Consider the following 23,893-nt stretch of genomic DNA (forward strand, 5'->3'; position numbering starts at 1 on the left):
CTCTCTCTCTCTCTCTCTCTCACACACACACACAAAAAAACAAACAACAACAAAAAAAAAACCGGGCGGGGGGGGAGAGGAAGATATAACAACCACAATTATTATTTTTTTTTGATGTTCTTACAACAAGCAAATGGAGGGGACACACTTGGGTGGGAGGGGGGAGAGGGAAGAGGGAGGGAGGTTTTGGTGATGAGACATAATAATCAACTACATTGTATATTGACAAAATAAAAAAAAAAAATTTAGTATACTTTGGTACTTTAAAAAATGATCTCCTAAATAACTCACAGGTTGGAGAGGAAATTGCAATGGAAACTACAAAATATTTGGAACTGGATGACAAAGAATTTGTCAAAATTTGTAGCATACTGCTAATGTGACCTGTTTGTTATGCCTTTATAAAATCATAAGAAAGACTGAAAGTAAATGAGTTAAGTTCAACTCAAGAAGCCAGAAAAGGAACTCCAAGGAAAACCTAAAGAAAAAAAATAAGAAAATAATTTTTAAATAGCAAACATTGAAAATAATAGAAATATTTTATTTTATTTTTTTTTTCCTTTTTGTCTTTTTTACTGACCAGTAACGGGATCGCAACCCTCGGTGTCGCGCCCACACCGCGTTCAGCCAATGAGCGGGAACCGGTCTCCACATGGGATCCAAACCCTCGGCGGGAGCGCCACCATGCTCCCAAGCGGCGCACTCTCCAGTGCGACACCGGGCCGGCCTAATAGAAATATTTTAAAACTTTAGATATTATGGAAATTTCAAAAAGCATCAGAATATTATGAGTAACTGCATGTCAATAAATTTGAAAATTTAGATAGTTTTCTAGAAAAATGTTATCAAAATTAATTTAAAAAGAAATAGAAAATCTGGGGGGTTTTTTTTGTGTCTTTTTTGTGACCGGTAAGGGGATCGCAACCCTTGGCTTGGTGTCGTCCGCACTGCACTCAGCCAGTGAGTGCACTGGCCATCCCTATATAGGATCCGAACCCGTGGTGGGAGCACCGCTGTGCTCCCAGCGCCGTACTCTCCAGAGTGCGCCATGGGGTCGGCCCAAGAAATAGAAAATCTGAATAAATCAATAACCTTAAATATTCTGAATCACAAATCAAAAATCTACCCCCCCCCAATTCTGCCAAGGACATCAGGCCAAGATGATTTTACAGATAAGTTTTATAAAACTTCAAGGAGCCAATAATCCCTATCATATACAAACTGTTTGGAGGCATGGGAAAAGGGAAGCCACTACCCAACTTATTTTATGAGAGTAATATTACCTTAATATGAGGTTAATAAGAGAAAATAAAATTAGAGAGCAATTTAACTTAGGAACATAGATGGAAAGATCTTAAAAATATATATGAATGATACATTTTCTGGCAACATGGTAAATGAGGTTCCCACTAAAGCCAACTGAAACAATAGGTAAAATATAAAAATCAATTTCTTGATTGCAGCTGTGAACTAACAAAAAGTAAGGAATATGCAAGCCAGGGGCTGAGTAGATGCAGAAATTAACTAAGTGAAGGGAAAGATAATCAGAGTCCTAAAGATGCCTTTCACCATGTGGGAATTTATTGAAGTAAGTAACTTTAAGTAACATTGTTCAAGTCTAAGTGCTTGAAGTGAAGGCCAGGGCCTGCCCAAAGTAGGGATAGGAGTTCATAGTAGAGAATCACTACAAGGTACCATCCACAAGAGTCAGATACAAAACAAACAGCAGATTCAGATTCTTGAAAACTTCTGAAAACTTAGAAACAGAATATAAGAATGTTTAATATGTCTCAAGAAATGAAAGGCCGAAAATATGAGAAAGAACAAGCAACTAGACGATTGATAAAAAATGAAAACTAAATAATTAAAAACTGAGTGGATAGGTTTAATATCAGTTTAGACAAAGCTGAAGAGAAAATAAGGAAGTGGAAATAAGAATTGAAAAAATTATACAGAATTCCACTTAGACCAAGACATGAAACATGTAAAAGAAACATTAAGAGACATAGGACATAAAATTAAAAGGTCTAACATGGATCTCATCTGAGTTATAGAAGGAGAGGAGAGAATGCACAAAGCAGTATTTGAAGAAATACTCCTGAGAATTTCAAGAAGTTGAAAGACACCACTCAAGAGAGTCAGGAAGCCTAGTGTATCCCAAGTTGGAAAACTTAGAAGAAATCTACACATAGAGACCTAGTGAAATCCCAGAACATCAAAGACAACGAGAATGTCTTAAAAGCAGCCAGAGAAAAGACAGATTAGCTTCAAAGGAGTAACAACCTGAGAGAAAATAACTAAAATTCTATACCCAGATGTCTTAGTCTGTTTTCTGTCACTTATAACAGCATACCTGTAACTGGGTAATTTATGAAAAAATGAAATTTATTTCTTACAGTTCTGGAGGTCAGGAAGTCCACAGTGCAGGGGGTGCATCTGGTGAGGGCCTCCTTCCTGGTGGGGATTCTCTGCAGAGTCCCAAGGCAGTGCAGGTTATCACATGGCAAGAGGGCAAGAGCTTAAGAGCGTGTTCGCATGCTTCTTTTCCTTATAAAGCCACCAATCTACTCCCATGAGAACCCATTAACCCATTAATTCATGATCCAATCACTTCTTAAAGACCTCACCTTTCAAATAACATAGTCAGATTTCACACCCTCTTAATACTGTTATAATGAGCATTAAGTTTCAACATGAGCTTTAGGGAGGACACACATTCAAGCCATAGCACCAGAGAATATATTTTTCAAGAACAAAGGCACAGTAAAGAATCTTTCTGAAAAACAAATATTTAGAGAGTTTACCAATATTAGAACCTCACTAAAGAAATTCCTAAAGGATACATATCAGGTCATAGGAAGAATATACTAAAGGCAAGTCTAAAATGCAAAAAAGAAGAACAAAGAAATTGGTAAATATGTGGATATATATAAATAACCTCTGTAAGATAATATTTTGTGGGATTAAAAATACAAATTAGAATTACATAGCACAACACATCAATCACATATAAATTGGAAGAGTAATTGTAATTCAAGTGTTCAAGGTTGCTAGTTGTTCAGGAAAAAAATAAAATTATTGTTTAACTTTTAACTTTTATGATGGGGCTACATCCCAATAAACCCATCATAAATTGAAAATGTCATTAAGTCAAAAATGCATTTAGTACAGGTACACCTAACCTAGTGGACATCATAGCTTAGCCTAACCGACCACAGATGTGCTCAGAACACTTACATTAAACTACAGTGGGGCAAAATCATCTAACACAAAGCCTATTTTGTAATAAAGTATTGAATATCTCATGTAATGTATTGATGTTTTACTGAACATGTATTGTTTTTGCATGATTATAAAGTTGAAAAATCATAAGCCAACCCATCGTTAAGTCGGAGACTGTCTGTGTATGCTATTAGTGACATCTAAACATATGGAAATAGAAAAATTGAAAGTTTAAGTTTATAATCAGAGAATTCTGACAGTCTGGGATCACCTTTATCCAATTTCAGGACCTCAGTCATGGGCTGCCATTACTGAAAGGGCAAAGTTGTTTTCCAGTCCCCTTTAACTCCCAGGGTTAGCTATTCAGTATTCCAGACCAAAGCTCAGCCCCTCATCCAAGGCCTTGGCTTCCAACTTTCATGCCCCTGGCCCCACAAGGGGCAGAAACTATGTCATCCTTGAGATGGTCAACTATAGCTTCTAAGACAAAAGCAGCCCTGAAGACTGGGCTCACTCCTCTGGATTTTCATCATCTTCTGATCTTGGCCGGGTATTTCCTCATTATTTTATCAGCTCTATGATGCAATTAAGAAGACCATTGCCCCATATTTTGTCTAGCACTATTTTTTAGTGACTTTATCAGGAAGGTTGATATGTATAACCTAGTTCTCCATTACCAAAAGTGGAAGTCCCTGACTCCTCACTTTCTCAGAGTCCAATGGTATTTTAGGTGCATGTCTTGTCTCCCCCAACTAGATTCCAAGTCCTTTGAATATAGAGAATGGGTTCTATTAATTTATATACGTCATGATACCCAATAAAGTACTCTAAACAGATGGTCAGTAAGTTATTAAATGAACTTGAATTTGCTTTGACTCTATTTGACAGTGTTCAAAGCTGGTTAAATAGATGTATATTTTAATACAGTGTCTTCTGGCTAATATACTGATGGGTGTACTTTCACAAATGAGGTTTTTCACCTCATTTATATATAAAATATAAGGAGAGAGGTTTAAAAGTTCAGGAGAATAAGATCACTTTTAACTTTTGCAATTTAGCCTTTATAAGACAATCCGAATTTGTCAAACTTAGGTTTTCTTAGGCTGAGTCAGTCTGGATATTTATAAATGAGAGAGGAGGTGGCATTTATAAATTGAGACAGAATGCTGATTAAATACAGGGAAAGTATTTCCTCTAGATTACAGAACAGGATGAAGGGCTTCCCCTCACCTCTTAGTTGGTCATTAGTGTTTCATCCAGTATTATTACTTCTTGTGCATAATCACTCAATACTGGTGAAATTCCATTCAACCGGTTTCTTTTTAGTAAAATTTCTTATACTACTCAAGTGATGCCTTATACTGATTGCTTTGTCCACATGATTTTATAAATTATTTAGTTCAAGATATTTTCTAATTCACATTGTAATTTTCTTTGTGACTTAATGGTCATTTAGAAGTAATTTTTTTTAATTTTCAAATATATAGGATTTCCTAATTATCTTTTTTGCTGTTCACTTCTAGCTTAGCTTTATTTTGTTACAGGACATAGTCTTTGATTTCAGTCCTCAGAAATTTGTTAAATTTGGGCCAGCCCGGTGGCGCACTGGATAGTGCGCCGCTTGGGAAGCGCGGCGGCGCTCCCGCCCGAGGGTTCGGATCCCATGTACAGACCGGTTCCCGCTCACTGGCTGAGCGAGGCGCGGGCGCTCCCGCCCGAGGGTTCGGATCCCATGTAAGACCGGTTCCCGCTCACTGGCTGAGCGAGGCACGGGAGCAACACCGAGGGTTGCGATCCCGTTGCCGGTCCCCGGTCCGGTACGGGGGCAACACTGAGGGTTGCGATCCGTTGCCGGACACAGAAAAAGACAAAAGACAAAAAAAAAAAAAGAAATTTGTTAAATTTGCTTTGTGTTTATGTTTTGTTTGTATTTAAAATTAATTTGCATTCAGTATTCTATACAAGTCCATTAGGTCAAGTTTGCTAATCATATTGTTCATCTTTTTTGTATAATTACCAATTTCTTTGTTTTTGTCAGTGTTGAAAGGTGTGTTAAAATCTACTTTGATTCTAAATTTTTCTACTGCTCTTTGTTGTACCTTCAATTTTTGCATTAAATATTTAGGTAATTTATTAGTTTCATTCAAGTTGGAACTGTTATATCTTCCTGGTGTTTGAGTCATTTAACTTTATGAAACATCTGTCTTTATTTTCATGTTGCTTTTTGACTTAAAGTCTGCTTTGCATGAGTAATATAGCTACATCAACTTTTCTTTTCACTAGATTTTGCATGGTGTATCTTTTTCACCTTTTTACTTTCAGTTTTTCCTTATGTTTCAACTATGTCTCTCGTAAGTAGCATATGGTTAGTTTTGGGTTTTTTATTCATTCTGACAATCCTTGTTTTTTGAATATAGCATTTAATCCATTTACTTTTAATGTGGTTACTGTATGTTGCATTTAAATCAGCCATCTTATTAGTGCTTTCTGTTTGACTCTTCTGTATTTCTTTTAACTTCCTGTCTAACCTTCTTTTAGATTGATTATTGTGAGCAAAAGGTAAGCAAAACTTAATTCCTTCTGCTTGACAACTTAACCTCAATTAAATTACTAGCTCTGTTCCCCTGGCAACTTAGTAAGATGTATATAAACTATATCACTAAGGAACACTGTTTATGGTAAAAATTACCCATTGGTAAATTGCATCTATACAAGGAGAACAATAAATGTTTGGTGGGGATGACATACTTTGGGCTTGGCTGAGATCAATGACTCTTATATTAGGCATGTCCTTGGTGGGACCCTGAAAGCTATATCTGCTGAGTTGTTTTAAAAGGTATTGGCTCCAGTGGGGCATGAAGCTTTTTAGCCAATGACACCTCCTCTGCCCACCCAGTGGGAATCTTGTCTCCTTGCCCCTAATCTGTCACCTGACTGCTGTGTGGACTATTGCAAAGACCCTGACACTGCCTGCTGGCAAACTTTGTTCTTTCCAAGGATATTGGTGCCAAATGTGGCCTATGAATCTTTGGAGTCAGAATGTTTAGTTGGACCTAAGAAGGGACACTTCCTCATCCCCTAGTTACAATTATTTTTATTATTCCACTTATTACCTTTATTATTTTGGAAGATTTGCATCTTACTGTTGTTTTGGTGGTTACTTGACTTATTACAATATCATTATTGAATATAAAAATCTAATATCATTTGGTACCTTTACCAAATAAAATGCTCATATAAATGCTCCATTTGAAAACCATAATAGATTTAGGGAACATATGATCACCCACTACTATTTTTTAAAGTAGGATTCTGGGCTGGCCCGGTGGCGCACTGGAGAGTGCGCCGCTTGGGAGTGCAGCGGCGCTCCCGCCGAGGGTTCGGATCCCATGTGGAGACCGGTTCCCACTCACTGGCTGAGCGCGGTGCGGGCGCAACACCGAGGGTTGCAATCCCATTGCCGGTCCCCGGTACGGGCGTGACACCGAGGGTTGTGATCCCGTTACCGGTCAGTAAAAAAGACAAAAAAAAGGAAAAAAAATAATGATAATAAAAATAAAGTAGGATTCTATTTGTGCTTTATAATAATATTGATTCTATACTTAAATATACCAAAATTTAATACTTAATTCAATTATTAGTGTTCCAGAATAGGGAAGAGTTATTATCTGTGAATGCATAACAAATCACTATAAAATGCAGTGCTTAAAACAACAGTAGTTTATTATTTGTCATGATTCAGTGGGTTGACTGGGCAGTTCTGCTGGGCTCACCAAACAGCTGCAGTCAGCTGGGGCTGGATAGTCTAAGATGTTCTCACTCACATGTCATGGCTGAATGACTAGGTATCTTTCTTCATGTAGTTTTTAGTCCTGGGCTTCTTCACATGCTGGAAGAAGTGTTCCAAGAGGGCAAAACTGCTCAAGGATGAGTGTCTAGAAGTAACCCATTGTCATTTCTGCCACATTCTGTTGGTTAAAGCAAGTCACAAGTCCATCCTAGATTTAAAGAGTGGGGTAGAGACTCCACCTCTTAATGGAGGTGCTGCAGAATATCGTGGTTTTTCATTCTCCCACAGATGACAAGGTAAAAAAGGGCAGCTGTGCTTGGCAGAAAAATTACTCCTGCATTGCAGCACCAACTCTCTGATACTAATTAGGTGTCCTACAATTCAGTGCAATTCTGACACTAATTACCCAGACTTAGTTCGCATTAGATCTGACAAATTGAAGGAAAAGGTCCCCAACAAGACTACCCTTGACATCAGACACTAGCTGAAAGTGAGGTTTCCAGGACATCTGTACTTCTGTATGGTGTGGGTACAAATCCGGGGATTCTCATTACCTCCCTTCAGGTTTAGTAATTTTCTAGAATGATTCAAAGAACTCAGAAAAATGCTATACTTACAATTATGGTTTTATCATAAAGGATACAAATGAGCAGCCAGATGAAGAGATATGTAGGTGACAAGGTCTGGAAGTAAGGTTCGTGCACATGAGCTTCTTTCTGTCCCCATTGGAGTCAGGGTGCTCCACCCTTCCAATACATTGATATGTTTACCAACCAGGAAAAGCCTCAGTGTCCTGAGTTTTTAATCAGAGTTTCATTACGTAGGTATGATTGATTAAATTATTAGCCACATGATTGAATTCAATCTCCATTCCTCCTAACCTCCCCAGACGTTAGGCAGCTGAAAGTTTCCAACCTCTAATCACATGGAGGGTTTTTCTGGTGACTAGCTCCCATCCTGAAGCTATCAAGGGGCCCAGCCATGAGCCACCTCATTAACATAACTAAGATCCTCCTATCACTGAAGAAAGTCCAATGGTTTAAACCAGGGACAAAGGCCAGACATACGTGCGTGCACACATATACACAGTCAGAACCAGAGAGATGACATCATGAGAAAGACTCAACTGGCTGTTGCTGGCTTTAAAGATGGAAGAGGCCACAAGCCAAGGAATGTGGGTGGCCTCTAGAACCTGGACAAGATAAGAAAATGGGTTCTCTCCTAGATCCTCCAGAAAGTAACAACCCTGCTGATACCTGATTTTAGCCAACTGAGACCCATTTTAGACTTCTGACCTCCAGAACTCTAAGATAATAAAATTGTGTTGTTTTAAGTCACTATATGTGTGATAATCTGCTGTAGCAGCAATAAGAAACTAATACAGCAGGGCTTAGAAAAAGAAAGAAAACATTTCTCATGTGGACCAGCATGATAAATTGGAGCTTCCTTTTTAGGTGTTGAAAACTGTTATTCTGTTCAAAATGCAAGTAAATTCACATTCTTCAAATCTCTGCCACTTTTCAAATTATTTACTATACCTTTCCACCGTTAGCCCTCAGTGGAGCTCAAAACTGCCAGATTTAACTACAGAGGACTCTATATCCTAATTAAAGTACATCTGTGTGTCTGTTAACAGATTCAGAGAAGAGAAACTTTTTACACTTACAAGTAGGATACATTTGACCTCATTGATTCATCTATTGATAATTTATTCATTATCTTCAGTATACCAGGATCTATCAAGGACAGTTTTATATTAAAGAGAGTTATGAGTCTAATTTATTATACAAAACTCAATTGGCAAAGAGGGAAGGATTTCTACCTGGGCTCCTTGATACATCCCCAGGTAGTTTTGTAACTTCTCTACTTACCTATAAAGTTTAGTCTCTTTTTCAAAAGCACAAACTAATTCAATTATTATAATAATTATTATGGCTGACACTTAAGGAGTACTTACTGTGTACCAGAGCTACTGTCCTTGGTATGCATATTGTACTTTCTTTATCACATTTCATCTGTACCACTGTTGCTGCCTTTTTTTAATTTAATTTTTAAGTTGATAATAGTTGTGCATATATACGGGGTACAATGTGGTATTTGGATATGTGTATACAATGTGCAGTGATCGAATCGATGTAATTAGCATATACATCACCTTAAACATTTGTCATTATTTGCATTGGGAACATTCAACATCCTCTCTTCTAGCTATTTGAAATTACATAATAAACTCTAGTCACCCTGCAGTGTTATAGAACTCTAGTCACCCTACAGTGTTATAGAACATTAGAACTTATTTCTCCTTCCTAGCTATATCTGATCTGAATAGACACTTCTCAAAAGAAGACATGCAAATGGCTAACAAGTACATGAAAAAATGTTCAACAGCAATAATCATCAGGGAAATGCAAATCAAAACCACAATGAGATATACTCTCACCCCAATTAGAATGGCCATTACGGAAAAGACAAAAAACAAATGCTGGTGAGGATGTGGAAAAAAGGGAATTCTTATAACTGTTGGTGGGAATGTAAATAGTACAACCATTATAAAAAACAGTCTGCAGATTTCACAAAAAACTGCAAATAGAACTACCACATGATCTAGTAATCCCACTAATGGGTATATACCTAAAGGAAAGATAATCAGCATGTTGAAGGGGTACCTGCACCCCCATGTTTATTGCAGCACTATTCACAATAACCAAAATATGAGTCAGTCTTAAGTGGTGTCTTGTCTGGTTTTGGTATAAGGGTGATACTGCTGCCTTTTCCTGTTGTGTTACTCCTTCAGTTACATTAACCATGTTTCCATAAATACACAAAAACTCAGTGTTTACATGTCTCAATTATTTACTCCCTAGTTTTATCCCCTTTCTGCTATTCCTGATGAATCCTAAAACATAATAAAACAAAAATCTAGCTAAATGCATGAGAACTTCTAACCTTGAATTAGGTGGGGAAGGAAGAACACTTTATTCACAAGTACAAGGATATTTCAAAAAGTTTGTGGAAAAATGGAATTAAAAGATATTATAAATCTTTCCATGAACTTTTTGAAGACCCCTCAAATGTACCTGAGAAATTAGAGGCACTGAGTTTAATTTGACACAGTTAACACTAATTATATATTTGTGTCCCTAGTCTGGGAATTTTCTCCAGTGAAACTTATCATTTGTTGATTTCTTTCTTTAGGAACCATATTACGTACGTTGCATCAAACCCAATGACAAGAAATCCCCACAGATATTTGATGACGAACGCTGCCGGCATCAAGTAGAGTATCTTGGACTACTGGAAAATGTGAGAGTGCGTCGGGCAGGATTTGCCTTCCGCCAGACTTATGAGAAGTTTCTTCACAGGTGAGAAGAGGCTGAGCAGAGAAACCTAACAGCACACTGAGAACTGCGGAGTCCTCCCCATACATGACAGTACTTTAGCACATATAAGGCACTCTGTAAATATTTGTTAAATGAACGAGAGAGCTGAGGAAATTGCAAATACGAAAGATTTCTGAGAATCAGCAGGAGTCCCTGGGTTCGTGGTTTATGGACCATGGGAATAAGTTCAGTCTTTTGGGGGAAAATGTGGGCATCATAGTAACAGTAGAAAAAACATAGATTTGGAATCACATCTGTGTTAGAATCCCAGCTGTGCCACTTATTTGCTGTATGATCTTGGGCCAGAAATTTAACTCCTCCCTGTTTTTGCATCTGTAAAGTGAGTGTAACAACACCTTATTGGGCTGTTGTGAGGATTAAGTTGACCTAAGTAAAAAGCCAAGGTGCCTGTCACATGATAGATGTTCAGTTAATGCTGCTTATCATTACTGTTATTAGTAATTATCATTAATAATAAAGTATTAAGAAGTTAAGCATGGAGGCCCTGAAATGAGTCTACTTGGTTTGAACCCTGACCTTGCCATTTTTTAGTGACCTTGGCAAATCACATAACCTTTCCATGCCTCAGTTCTCTTGTGTGTAAAATAGGGATAATAATAGTAACTACCTTGAAGGGTTACTGGAGGATTAAATGCAATAATATATACAAAGCACTTAGAATAGTACCTGGCCTATAGTAATCACTCAATAACTGTGAAATATTATTGCTGTTGTTAATAATGATAGCAATATTTGACAACTGGGAATCAGAAGAATGTTTTAAATTCTATTTATTTTAAAATATTTGTTGAACATTTTCCATATTCTAGAATGAAGATTCCACAAAAATATGAATAAATAAAATATAAACCAGAAAAATGCAGAAAAATAAAATAGTTTAGATTGGTTGGTCAGAAAAGAGTCTCTAAGGAGATAACAATGACAGGAAGGAGCCAGCCATACAAAGATCAGAGAAAATAGAAGGTGGGGCAGAGGGAATAGCCAGGTAAAAGTCTCTATTGCAGTAATAAGTGTGACATTTTAGGTAGTCCACTGCGGTTAGTGGATGCTGAGTAACAGGGCAGTGTTGTAACATAGAGAGATGGACAAGGACCAGATCATTGAACTTTGTAACGGACTAAACCATTTAGATTTTGGCTGGGTGTGATAGAAAACCACTGGTGATGGGCCGGCCCGGTGGCGCACTGCTACAGTGCGCCGCTTGGGAGCGCGGTGGCGCTCCCACCGAGGATTCGGATCCCACATACAGACCGGTTCCCGCTCACTGGCTGAGCGGGGTGCGGGTGCAACACCGAGGGTTGCGATCCCGTTGCTGGTCCCGGTCCGGTATGGGCGCGACACTGAGGGTTGCGATCCGTTGCCGGACATGAAAAAAAAAAAAAAAAGAAAGAAAACCACTGGCGAATTTGAAGCATGGAGTGACACAATCTTATGGACATTTTAAAGGGATCCTTGTGGCTGCCCTGTGAATGGATGGGAAGGAGATGTTTAGGGATCCTATTGCAGGAGTCCAGAAAAGGTGGCTTGGTAACAGTGCCTTCAACGAGGGATTGTTGTAGATATAAGAGTAGTGGATAGATTCAGGATATGTTTTGGGGATACGTTTGATGAGATGTGCTCAAAGATTGAATATGATGAGATGGGAAGGGAATAAAGGAGGTCAAGTAGATTTTGGCTTGAGCATCTGGGTAAGCATGGTACCATTTGCTGAGATAAAATTAGGTTAAAAAATTTGAGGAGGAGGGCATGGAACAGGAGCAAGGATAAAATCAAGATTATTTTCCTGACTGTGTTAACTTTGAAATGCCTATTAATCATCTAGGTAGAAATATTAAGTTACCTACCTGGAATTCTGGAAGGAATTTCAGGCTGTACATAAAAGGTTTTGGAGTCATTAGTATATAGAGTACATATAAAGTCTTGAGATTGGATAGAGAAAAGGAAGAGGTCCATGGCAATATTTAGATTGTGGTCTCACACAAGGCAACCGGTGAAGAGAAGAGAAAGGAGCAACCAGTAAGGTAGAAGAAAAACCAGAATAAGGTTATGTCACAGAAGCCAAGAGAAGATGGCATTTCTGGAGGAAAAGTGTGGTCACCATTTGAAATGTTGCTGTGCAATCAAGTAATATCAAAGCAGAAGTGTAACCATTAGATTTGGCAACACAGAGGTGGGATAGAGCCTGATTTGAGCAGGATGGAAAAGTGAAGCAAGGAGTTAGATGTTTGTAGACAGCTCAAGAATTTTTGCTGTGCATGAGAGCAGAGAAGAATGGAAGCAATAGCTGGAATGGGATGTAAGGTCAGAAGGGACTAGAACACATTTGTGTGCTGGTGGGGATGATTCAGAACAGAGAGAGAAACCAATGACTCGGGGGGGGGGGTAATTGTAATAATAACATCCTTGAACGGGCTGAGCCCGTGGCGCACTGGGGAGAATGCAGCGCTGGGAGCGCAGTAGCGCTCCCGCCACAGGTTCGGATCCTATATAGGGGGATCCTATATAGGGATGGCCACAGGTTCGGATCCTATATAGGGATGGCCGGTGCGCTCACAGCACTCACTGGCTGAGCGCGGTGCAGCCAGTCTCAAAAAGGACAAAAAATAAAAATAAAATAAAATAAAGCATCAGAAACATCCTTGAGAAGGCAGGAAGAGATGGAATCCCAAGCACATGTGCAAGGTCAGTCACTTTAGACAGGAGCAGGGACACTGCATCCTTAGCAACAAGATACAAAGCAGAGAAGATGAATACAGATGCAGGAAGGCTTGAAGCTCTGCTGACGGTAAAGATGAAAATAGTCCTGTCTAGTTGCTTGTTTCCTGAATGAAGCATGAAGCAGTCATGAGCTGAGAGCGAGGGTAAGGAGAAGTGGTACAGTAGGTTTGAGGAAAATGAGAACATTCATTTTGGAGAGTGAGAAGGCATAGGTTTGTATAATAAGATTGCTACCAGAACATCTGCCATTTGAGATTCGAGGTTATAAATGTAAGGTGAGACCACCTAGCATTGTCAGTTTTTCACCACGAGTGTTCAGCAACTTGTGTGCAGAAAAAAGAGATTGCACTAAATGGAGACTCTTGGAACAAATAAAACCTCATTAGCATAGTAGCCTGGAAACTTGGGATTTAGTTTTACATTTATCAGTAGGTTATGCTCAAAACTGACCATTTTCCCTTGTTGAGATCACAGTTGTTTAAAATTGGTTTTTGGGGCCGGCCCGGTGGCGCACTCGGTAGAGTGCTGCGCTTGGGAGTGTGGCGGCGCTCCCGCCAAGGGTTCGGATCCCTTATAGGGACCGGTCCGCTCACTGGTTGAGCGCGGTGCGGGCGCGACGCCGAGGGTTGCGATCCCGTTGCTGGTCGCAGTGCGGGCGCAACACCAAGGGTTGCGATCCCATTACCGGTCATGAAAAAAGACAAAAAGGGAAAAAAAAAATTGGTTTTTGTTTTTTGTGTAGGTTATGCAGTAGGAATGTTTTCATGAGTAGAGATGTGTTCATTTTGAGTCTGGATTTCAAACAGTGTCAACTTGTATTATTAGATTTCTAGTCCATTGTTGTTGCTTGTGTTGTCACCTGTTGAAAAATCAGCAGAAGTTAAATATTGGAATGAGCAGGGTGGGAACTATAGTTACTCATCAGTTCAGTTCATCTATAGGATAGAACTGAACTGAAAGTATATCATCATAAGATAAAGTGGAAGCCATGGGGAGTAACTGAACTAAGAGAACAATTGTAAATAAGCAAGCCTGATTTGGAGGGTTCAGGAAATTTTGCAGGTACATATTTTTACTTACTTTTAATCTCATTTTGGACTTATTTTACTTTCAACTCAAAAGGTTTCTGTGTATTTGGTTTTTGGCATGCTATAAGGATTAGAATGTTTTCTAATACTCATATAAAAATATAATAGAAAATATTTAAAAGAACTTATGAATTTGAAATGTGGTGGTCCTAGTAGTACACACAGCTCAAATCTCCCATTCCTACTCCAGAACATCCCCAAATAATTTAAATATGCATATTTAAAACTAAGTAAATGCACAGCCATGCTATGGAATCAAGAAGGGGGATTCTCAGTGAACTTGGAAGATGTCACTCCTAAATATGCCATGAAGTAGATATGAAGACCTAGAAGTAACCCATAGACACAGTTATAAACAAAGACTGCTTTTGAGTCTCAAGCTGCCATTCAGGAAGCCATCTGGCTCCATGTTGGGGTTTACCATAGCTGCAGCACCAGGGGTTTGCCATAATAACCAAGACAAGTAACCACCTCAGCAGCTACAAGCTCCCCGCTGTAAGCATAATGGCCAAGAACCAAGAAGCAAAAGTAGTCTACACAGGCCAAGATGTACATGGAAGGACTCTGTGGCAGGAGATGAGATTAACCATCAAGCATCTGAGATAAACCAGAACCAATAAAAAGAGACTGTAAGGTCAACAAATGAAAGCCTTACCCCCAAGTAATCAGGGAAAGGATTAAGGACATTTGAATAAGCCTATTTAATATTTTCAGAAAGATGAAGAAGTGAATTATGCCCTGAAATAGGAATATGAAGTTAGAAACAAAAACTAGTAATTGTTAAAAAGACCTAGATATTTAAGAAATGAAAATCAGATCAAACACACCACAGAGTGAATTGTCCATCGGTAGGAGGCTAGGTCAACAACTTGTAGTATATTCATGCAGTGGTTACTAATCAGCATTGAAGAGAATGAAATACTGGTACAACAACAGCATGGATGAATATCTAAAGCATAGTCTTGAAAGAAGATAAACACAGAAGAGTACATACTTTACCTGCTGTTTAGATGAAGTTCAAGAATAGGCAAAACTAATTTATGACGATAGAAATCAGAACGGTGGTAACTCTGGGGTGGGGGAATGACTAGAAAGCAGAATGGGGGAACTCTGAGATGATGTGTCTACATTGAGGTGTCAGTTTCAAGGGTGTATACATTTGTCAAAACTTATTGAATTATATGCTTAAATGTGTGCATTTTACTACATGCAAATTCTACCACAATTTTTAAAAAAATTGTAAGTGAATTAGTAGTCTGAGGGATCAAGCCAAAGACTTCTTCCAGATCTTATCACAAAGAAAAAGAGATGGGTAGTATTAAAGAAAGGTCTAGCAGCATGTACAGTTGATCCAGGAATGACAAAACCCATCTAATAGGAGCACGAGAAGGAAAAAATAGAAAGAATAGGGTAGAAGCACTATTAAAACAAACAATGGCCAGGAATTTGCCTGAACTGAAAAAAGGCATAAATCTTCAGATTGAAAGAGTATACTGACTGTAAAGCATATAAATTTTAAAAACAACAACAACAGATTTAAATGCATTAGGTTTACTTTCAGAATGTTACAGATCAAGAAAAATACTTATAGCTCCAAGATAAAAAGCCAAATTGCCTATCAGGAAATCATACTGACATCAGGCTTCTCATTAACAATATTTGATCAAGTAGACAAGAAGCAATATCTTTATAGTGAAAGAAAATAACCTTTATATTTAGAATTATATTATATGCCAAATTACCATTCTAGAGTGTGAGTAAAATAAAAAAAACATTGCCTGGGCTCAGAGAGTCTGTTCTTCATACACCTCTGAAAAATCTTCTAGAGTATATACTTCAAGGGAAAAAAAAGGTGAATGCAGAAAGGAAACACAGGATGCAAAAAGCAATATTGAACTAATCAGTAAAACTTGTCAAATCTAGACAAGTGCTAACTGGCATGGAGAAAAAAAGAAGTCTTTAGTAATAATCGAGAACTAAAATTAAAATGGGGTGAGAAATAGAGATAAGTAAATATTTTTGTCCTGTTTATGGAAAGGATATAGATAATGATTAATTAGACAGGAAAAAAATCAATTTAAATGTGTTGAAATTTTCAAGACAATTATTATTATTAGTCATTCACATTTCAAAATGCTTGTTATATGTAACAGGCACCGTTTTTTTTTAAGCGTTCCACGTTTAGCCGTCAATGAAACTGACAGCCACATGAGGAGTATGCATTAACCCCATTTTATGCAAACGAGGAAACTGATGCACAGAAAGGTTAAGTAACTGGCCCCAGGTCACATAGCTGAGTAGTGGTGGGGCCACACATGACTCAGGCAGCTGACTCTGGAGCCTGCAGTCTTGAGCAGTACATTCCTCACCGTGGAACACATGGCTTTCAAGTCAAAGGAGAAAATAAAATGGAATGAAGAAAATCCATTCTATCCTGGAGAAAAGAGAGTAAAAAGCAACAAGAAGAGAGCACTCCTAATGTATTGAACTCACCCTTTGAGAGACATACTTTTGGGAAAACTGAAGTCTGTGTTATTGATAATTATTTATGTTGAGATTAGCAGGGTGTTAGGTAAGATGGTGAGGTGAGCATCTGGGAAAATAGCCTGTCCTTACACTAGGACTGTTTATCTTCCACTTTATATAAAATGAGCTTGTTCAAATAGAGAAATTGTCATTTTACTTTATTGTCATACCGATTGAACCAGTTAACAGTGGAACACAGGGTGGAATAGAAAGTATATGGTACATCAGCCTAATGTTTCCAGTGATGATGAGAGAAAAAGTAATACAGTGAATTTTTGTTTTTAGGGTCTGCAGGATTTTTGTAAGCATTCTAGGTTTGTACCTAAATTTTTGTTACTTTTCTATATTTTCATTTCTTTTATTGAAAAATGAGAGAAGGGCTGGCCCGGTGGCGCACTGGATAAGTGCGCCGCTTGGGAAGCGCGGCGGCGCTCCCGCCCGAGGGTTCGGATCCCACATACAGACCGGTTCCCGCTCACTGGCTGAGCGAGGCGCGGGAGCAACACTGAGGGTTGCAATCCCGTTGCCGGTCCCCGGTCCGGTACTGGGGCAACACTGAGGGTTGCGATCCGTTGCCAGACACGGAAAATGACAAAAGACAAAAAAAAAAAAAAAAAGAAAAATGAGAGAAGGATTTTAAACATACTGATAACTTTAAAATCTGCTGAAGTCCTTTAGGGAGGTAAAACTAGTTGTCAGAAAGCAGATGAGTTCAGCTTTTTAGTTAGCAAGTTCAGGAGGCTGGTTTGCTAGAGAACTGGGGTCATGACCTTTGTGGCAGGCAGGAAGACAGAGCACCTCTGCACTGTGAGCTGAGCAGCATGGCAGCAGGATCACTTCCAGCTTCTACAGTGTGCCTGAAACTTCAGACATACACCATTACCACCTGTATCAGAGCCCAAATGTGGACCCTTACTCTAGTTTTATAATGAATTTGGAAGGTTTCTGATTTTTTTCCTTTTTCCATGTGATGTGTGGTATTACCTCTGTCTTTACCTTGAAACTCTTCCACTTGGCTTTGATTTCTGTCCCTATCTAACAAATGAGTGGGCTTTTAAGTGTGTTTCCTTCCATTCTTTCAGTGATCTGCAAATACCTATTGCCTCATAGTATGGTAGGCAACAAGATAGGCACATATAGGTACATGGTATATAGTGGGGAATGAAACAGAGTTCCTGCCTGCATGGTACCCACAGACTAGTGAGGGAGACTGACATTGAACAAATAAACTCACAAATGAATATGATGACAAATTGTGACAAATGGTGTGGGGAAAACAAAACCCCAACTAGTAGCCGTAGAGAGAAGACTTGTGGGAGTGCGGAGGGGTGCGTTGATGTAGGAAGATCAAGAAAAGACTTAAGGATGAGAAGGAGCCAGCCTTTTAAAGAAGAGGTAAAATTCATTCCAGGCAGTGGGAACAGCATATGCAAAGAGTCTAAAGCAAGAAGGAGGCAACCACATTACAGAACTCGAAAGAAACCAACATGATTGAAGGATAGTGAAGAAGAAGGAGAGCAGTGAAAGACAAAAAATGATTTAAGGCTTTTTAGAAGACTACTGTGGCTGATGTATGCAGAACAGATTGGGAAGTAAATGGAAAAGAATTTAGGAGTCTATTGTAGTAAACTAGCAGGTGACTTGGATTAAGATTGCAGCAGTAAAGATGAGAATTCTTGGATTTTAAATATATTTTGGAGGTAGAGTCAATAGGACTTGATGATGGATTAGAAGTAATGATGGAGAAGGAAAGAGATAAAGATATTCCCAGGATTCTGGCTTTAGTAACTGGGTGGATTGAGGTAAAAAAGACTGAAAGAGAAGATACCTTCAAAACACACATAGACATTGGATATATGAGTCTGAAGCTCAGAACCAAGAGCTAGGCTGGGGATGATGCATTCATGAGTTGAAAAATATATTTTTATATTTTATGTATTTATAAGCACAGATATTATGTTATGTTTTTTATATTTAAAGTATAGTGTTTATTTTTTGTTTATTAATTTATTATTTTACATTCTAAGATGTTGCAGAGCAGTTGTTGGGGAGGGGAACAGGGAAGGAAATAGGGTAGGAGAAGGAGGAAGTAGGGGGACATGGTTGAGGCCCATGGCAACCCCCTCATTCCTTCAGGAGAGACCAGGGAGCTTCCATTGGTGGCTCAGTCATTATTGGGCTGGATGCAGATGTCAGGGAAGTATGGCTGAAGCCCTTGGCCCCCCCACCAGCCCAGCTTGGGATCCCAGGGTGTTTCTGGTGGTGAATCAGTGGTCGCTACTAGGCTGGTTGCAGATGTCGGGGATGGCAATGGCCAAGGCCCGAGGCCCACCACCACCCTGGCTCAGAAGCCTGGGGTGCTTCCTGTGGTGGTTCAGTAGTTGTTGCTGGGCTGGTTGTGGGTGTCGGGGGTGTGGCCAAGGGCCCCCCCACCACCACCATCCTGGCTTGGGAGCCCAGGGCTCTTCCTGTGGTGGCTCAGTGGTCATCACTGGGCTGATTGCGGAAGTCAAGGAGCATGGCTGAGGCGCATGGCCCTCCCTGCTCCCTGGCTTGAGAGCCCAGGGGGCTTTCAGTCCTTCTAGGTTTTATAGATGTTCTTTGGTGATGTGAAACCTTTACTAGTTAATAAAAAACTTTGTCTCTGATCTGTGGGTATTTTGTTTTTTCTTTTAGTTCTGTGTTGGTTTATTTGCTGTTCCTACCACTTAAACTCTGCACTGGAACTATTTTGTTGTCCTTTGCTTACTTCTACAGTGGGGAACTTCCTGTGGGGACCAGCACTTGAGCCCTGTAGTTGAGCTAAATTGCTGCTTTGCCTCTGAATCCCTGGGAAGGCTTTTTGTGCAGCTCAGGTTTTAATTGTTGAACTTGTATGTACTTCCAGATCTTGTAAATTGTGGTACACCTGGGTTGTGTGGAAACTCTGGTCTGGACCTAAGACTTTTCAGCAAACTGAGTGGTCCTGTGCTGATTGGGGGGCAGATCAGCTGTCCATGCTGTGCTTCGGTGTTCCTCCACTGTTTTCCCCACTGCCCGCACTCCAAACACATCACATGGGACAGGCCATGCTCTGGTCCCTTGCAATGACTCACGGACCTCTATGTGCCTCCTTTCTTCTGTTGTCTATGGCCCCTTGCTCCTGTGTGGGTCCATGGGAACCCTGTTAGTGGTCTTGCTGGCCTGAGGGCCACCAAAGCCCTCTTCTCCACTGCCACCTCCACGCAACTTCACATGAAGGGCACAACTGCGGCTTTTGCCAGCTCCTGCTCCATGTGCTCACCAGGGCCAAACTTGAAGCAGCTGGGATGCTAAATTGTGGTAGCAATCCTTTCTTTCTCTCATCATGGCTTCTCCTGCCTTCATGAACGTCATAGGTCTCTCCTCCTATTCCCCTGAGCTCTAGCCGCCCCATCTTGCCCTGATGGACAGACAGAGCAATGAAACAGACCAGAAAGTCCAGGATATGGACTGTGCTAGTCCTGAAACACATATGAAAATTTAATTTATGGTAAGGGCATATTAAATCACAGGGGGGAAATAGACTTTTTAACAGTGTTGAAACAGCTGTATAACCATTTGTCAAGAGAGAGAATTAGATCCAAACTTCATACTGTATGCTAAAATAAACTCCAAATGTATCAGAGATCTAAACACACAAAATGAAAACATGCAAGTACTAGAGGAAAACATAGGTGAATTACTCTGCAACCTAAATGTGAAGAAAGCCTTTCTCACAATGACTTAAAATTCAGTCGCAATATAAGAAAAAAAAATTACTAAATTTGATTACTCATATTAAACAACTTTGCATGGGTTGTGGGGAGCACTGTGGTAGGCAGCCTTATAAAATGGTCCTCGTGACTCCTACGTCCTCCTATACCCAGTGCTATGTAATCCTCTTCCAACTCATATTAAACAACTTTGCATGGGTTGTGGGGAGCACTGTGGTAGGCAGCCTTATAAAATCGTCCTCGTGACTCCTACGTCCTCCTATACCCAGTGCTATGTAATCCTCTTCCCTTGAGTACAGGCTGGACCTAGTGATTCACTTCTTACAAAATGGAATATGGTAAAAAGCAATGGGAGGTCACTTCTGACATTACACTACAAAGAATGTGACACTGTGGCCTCTGTCTTGCTCACACTCACACACGTGAAGCAAACAGCCATGTAGCGAACCACCTTATGAGAGGAATACATGCCAAGGAGCGGTTGGCTGCTTGTATGAAGAAATGCTGTTAGTTTTTATGTATTGATCTTACATGTGCAACACTGCTTAATTTTCTTTTAGTTATAATAGTTTATCTAAAGATCTGCTTGATTTCCTTTGAAGAGAGTCCTATTGTTCATAAGTAGTGTCAGTTTTTTTCCTTCCCCAATCATTTACCAATTTATTTATTGGTCTCTCTATGTTGATCAGACCTCCAGAACGGTGTGGAGTTGAACCTGTCTTGCATCTGTCTGTAAAGAGAATGCTTCCAAGGTTGCCCACTAACATAATATTTGATGTAAAATTTTGATAAATAGCCTATTAGATTAAACAAGTCCCTTCTATCCCTAGTTTAGTAAGAGCTGTTATGAAGGAGCATTTTGTTTTATCAAAAGCTTTTTCTGTATCTCTTATTAGGCTTATGAAATGTATGTCTATTGCCATTTTGCTAAGGTTTTGTTGCGTTTTGTTTTCTATGAAGCACCTTGAATTTTACTGAAGTTTTTCTATTGAGATGACCATATGATTTTTCTCCCTTAATCTGTGCCCTGTTCTTTTTTCAACCAGATATAAGATGATCTCTGAATTCACCTGGCCCAACCATGACCTTCCTTCAGACAAAGAGGCTGTCAAGAAACTAATTGAACGATGTGGTTTTCAGGATGATGTAGCTTATGGGAAGACCAAAATTTTCATTCGAACACCCCGTACATTGTTTACCTTAGAAGAACTTCGTGCCCAGATGCTCGTAAAGATTATCCTCTTTCTACAAAAGGTAATTTTATAGTTTATATATCGGGAAAAGGTCTTGCTTTTATGTTCTTAAAATTTTGTTGACTTTTTTTTAATTCAAGAAATGTCCATGGATTGTATGTTTCTGTGTGTTTATGCATATTTTAGAATGTTTTCTGTTGCCTTCACACGTGGAAATCTTATTTGGCTGCCAAAGACCAAAATTATTTTATCCTCAGAATTCTGAAGGCATTTTGTCTTCTCATATTTAGAGAGGTGTTTGAACCAGCCTACTTGTTGTCTTTTGTAGATAACTGGTTTTTTTCCCTCAGCTTAAATGCTTAAAGGACTTTTTTGTCTTGTAATTCAAAAATTTTGTCAACATGTTTGAAATGACCTCCCTCACTCATAATCACCCCACCACTGCCTCCACTTGACCTCAGGTGTGGAGTGACATCTTCACGATGCTTGTTAATTCGTGGTACCTGTCATCCTTGATCTGTGCAAGACCCCCTTCTCATTTCATTCACCCATTCATTCTTTTTATCCCCCATGCCTTTTCCCATACCTCCCATACAAACCATTTTAATGCAGAAGATGATGTGTGTGTAAAAACATCATGCACCTCTGTAAGGATGTCCTTAGGATATGTACCTAATAGAAAAGTTGCTGGGCCATAGGGCATGTGTATACCTAACTGGTATAAGTAGTGCCAGATTCCTCTCCAGAGTGACTGTGCTAGTGTGAATCACTACCAGCTGTACATGAGGGTTACTGTGTGCCCGCATACCTACCAGTATGATACAGCTTACCTAAATTCTATCAGGCTAATAGGTACAATGATATCTCATCGTTTTACTTTGTATTTCCCTGTTATGTTGAATTTGAGCATTTCATTAAATGCTTGTTTGCTTTTGGGTTTTCCTGTAAACTGCCTGTTAACATCCTTAGTCTATTTTAATACTGATTTTGGTATTTTCCTATTGCGTAGCTGAAATTCCTTGAATGTTCTAGACACTAATCTTGTATTCACTTTAGACACCATATATTCTCCTATCCTGTAGGCATTCAAATGAACTTTATCCATAATATGCTTTGTTGAACAGAATTCTTGATTTTGACCTAATCCAATTCTTTAATTTTTTGCCTTTACTTTGTGCTTTGGAGTTTTGCTTAAGATTTTCCTTGTCTCTTTGTCACAAAGAAATCATCCTATATTTTCTTCTGTGAACTGTATTGTTTTACCTCTTCTGTTTAGATCTTTAAACCACTTAGAATCCACCTATGTATGCGGTTATATAGGAATCCAGTTTTATTTTCCTCCATATGTGAGCTAGTTTTCTTACTACCATCTACTGAACAATCTGTCCTTTTCCCATGGATTTGTGGTGCCACTTTTATCATATATTAGGTCCATTCATATATGTATATATAGAGAGAGATTCTGTCTCTGAGCACTCTGTCCTGTTCCATTATTTCTATTTGCCTGTTTTTGCACTAATGCTGCACAGTTTTATTGTAGTATGTGTTAGTATATGGTAAGATAAGTCCATCTTCTCTACTTTTCTTTATTAAGGTAGATTAACCTTATACATAGACCTCCTGTTCCATTATTTCTATTTGCCTGTTTTTGCACTAATGCTGCACAGTTTTATTGTAGTACGTGTTAGTATATGGTAAGATAAGTCCATCTTCTCTACTTTTCTTTATTAAGGTAGATTAACCTTATACATAGACCGTTATTCTGCAATATAAATTTTAATGTGTGTAATAAGTTCATTAAATTCAACAATGATTTTTATTAGGATTTCATTGAATTTATAGATTCATTTGAATGGAAAAACATTTTTATAATATTAAGTCATATTATTAAGAGCATAAAATAGGTTTCTTTAAATCATCTAAATTGACCTTTAGACTGAGAGAGGGCTTATGAATTCATGGTTAATTTTTAGATACATATATATATTTTTTTTTTTGCTAGTGTACACTTACTATTGTATTTTCTACATGGCAGTAGAAATAATATTAGCTCGTGTTGGTTTATCTGTATCTATAATGAAACCTTTATTGAATCATATTTGTTGATGTTAGTTTTTCTGGGTAAATAATTATATCATATGCAAATAATAATTTTCTCTTCCCATCCAATTGCCAAGGTATTTCTTTTTTTTTTTTTTTTTTTTTTTTTTTTTTTTTTTTT

At 38.8% G+C, this 23,893-nt stretch overlaps 1 protein-coding gene across 4 annotated transcripts in view; it reads left to right on the forward strand.

The window, feature by feature from the left end:
• MYO1D (myosin ID) overlaps positions 1 to 23,893 on the forward strand; it is a 268,223-nt gene that overhangs the window by 44,969 nt on the left and 199,361 nt on the right. For all 4 annotated transcript variants that reach the window (XM_008571096.1, XM_008571094.1, XM_008571093.1 and 1 more), the window contains exons 14-15: positions 10,208 to 10,374; positions 21,526 to 21,733. In XM_008571096.1, coding sequence (XP_008569318.1) covers positions 10,208 to 10,374; positions 21,526 to 21,733 — 375 coding nt within the window. The remainder of the gene's footprint in view (positions 1 to 10,207; positions 10,375 to 21,525; positions 21,734 to 23,893) is intronic.

Source organism: Galeopterus variegatus, unplaced genomic scaffold (assembly GCF_000696425.1).
Source record: "Galeopterus variegatus unplaced genomic scaffold, G_variegatus-3.0.2 Scaffold660, whole genome shotgun sequence".
Taxonomy (NCBI): domain Eukaryota; kingdom Metazoa; phylum Chordata; class Mammalia; order Dermoptera; family Cynocephalidae; genus Galeopterus; species Galeopterus variegatus.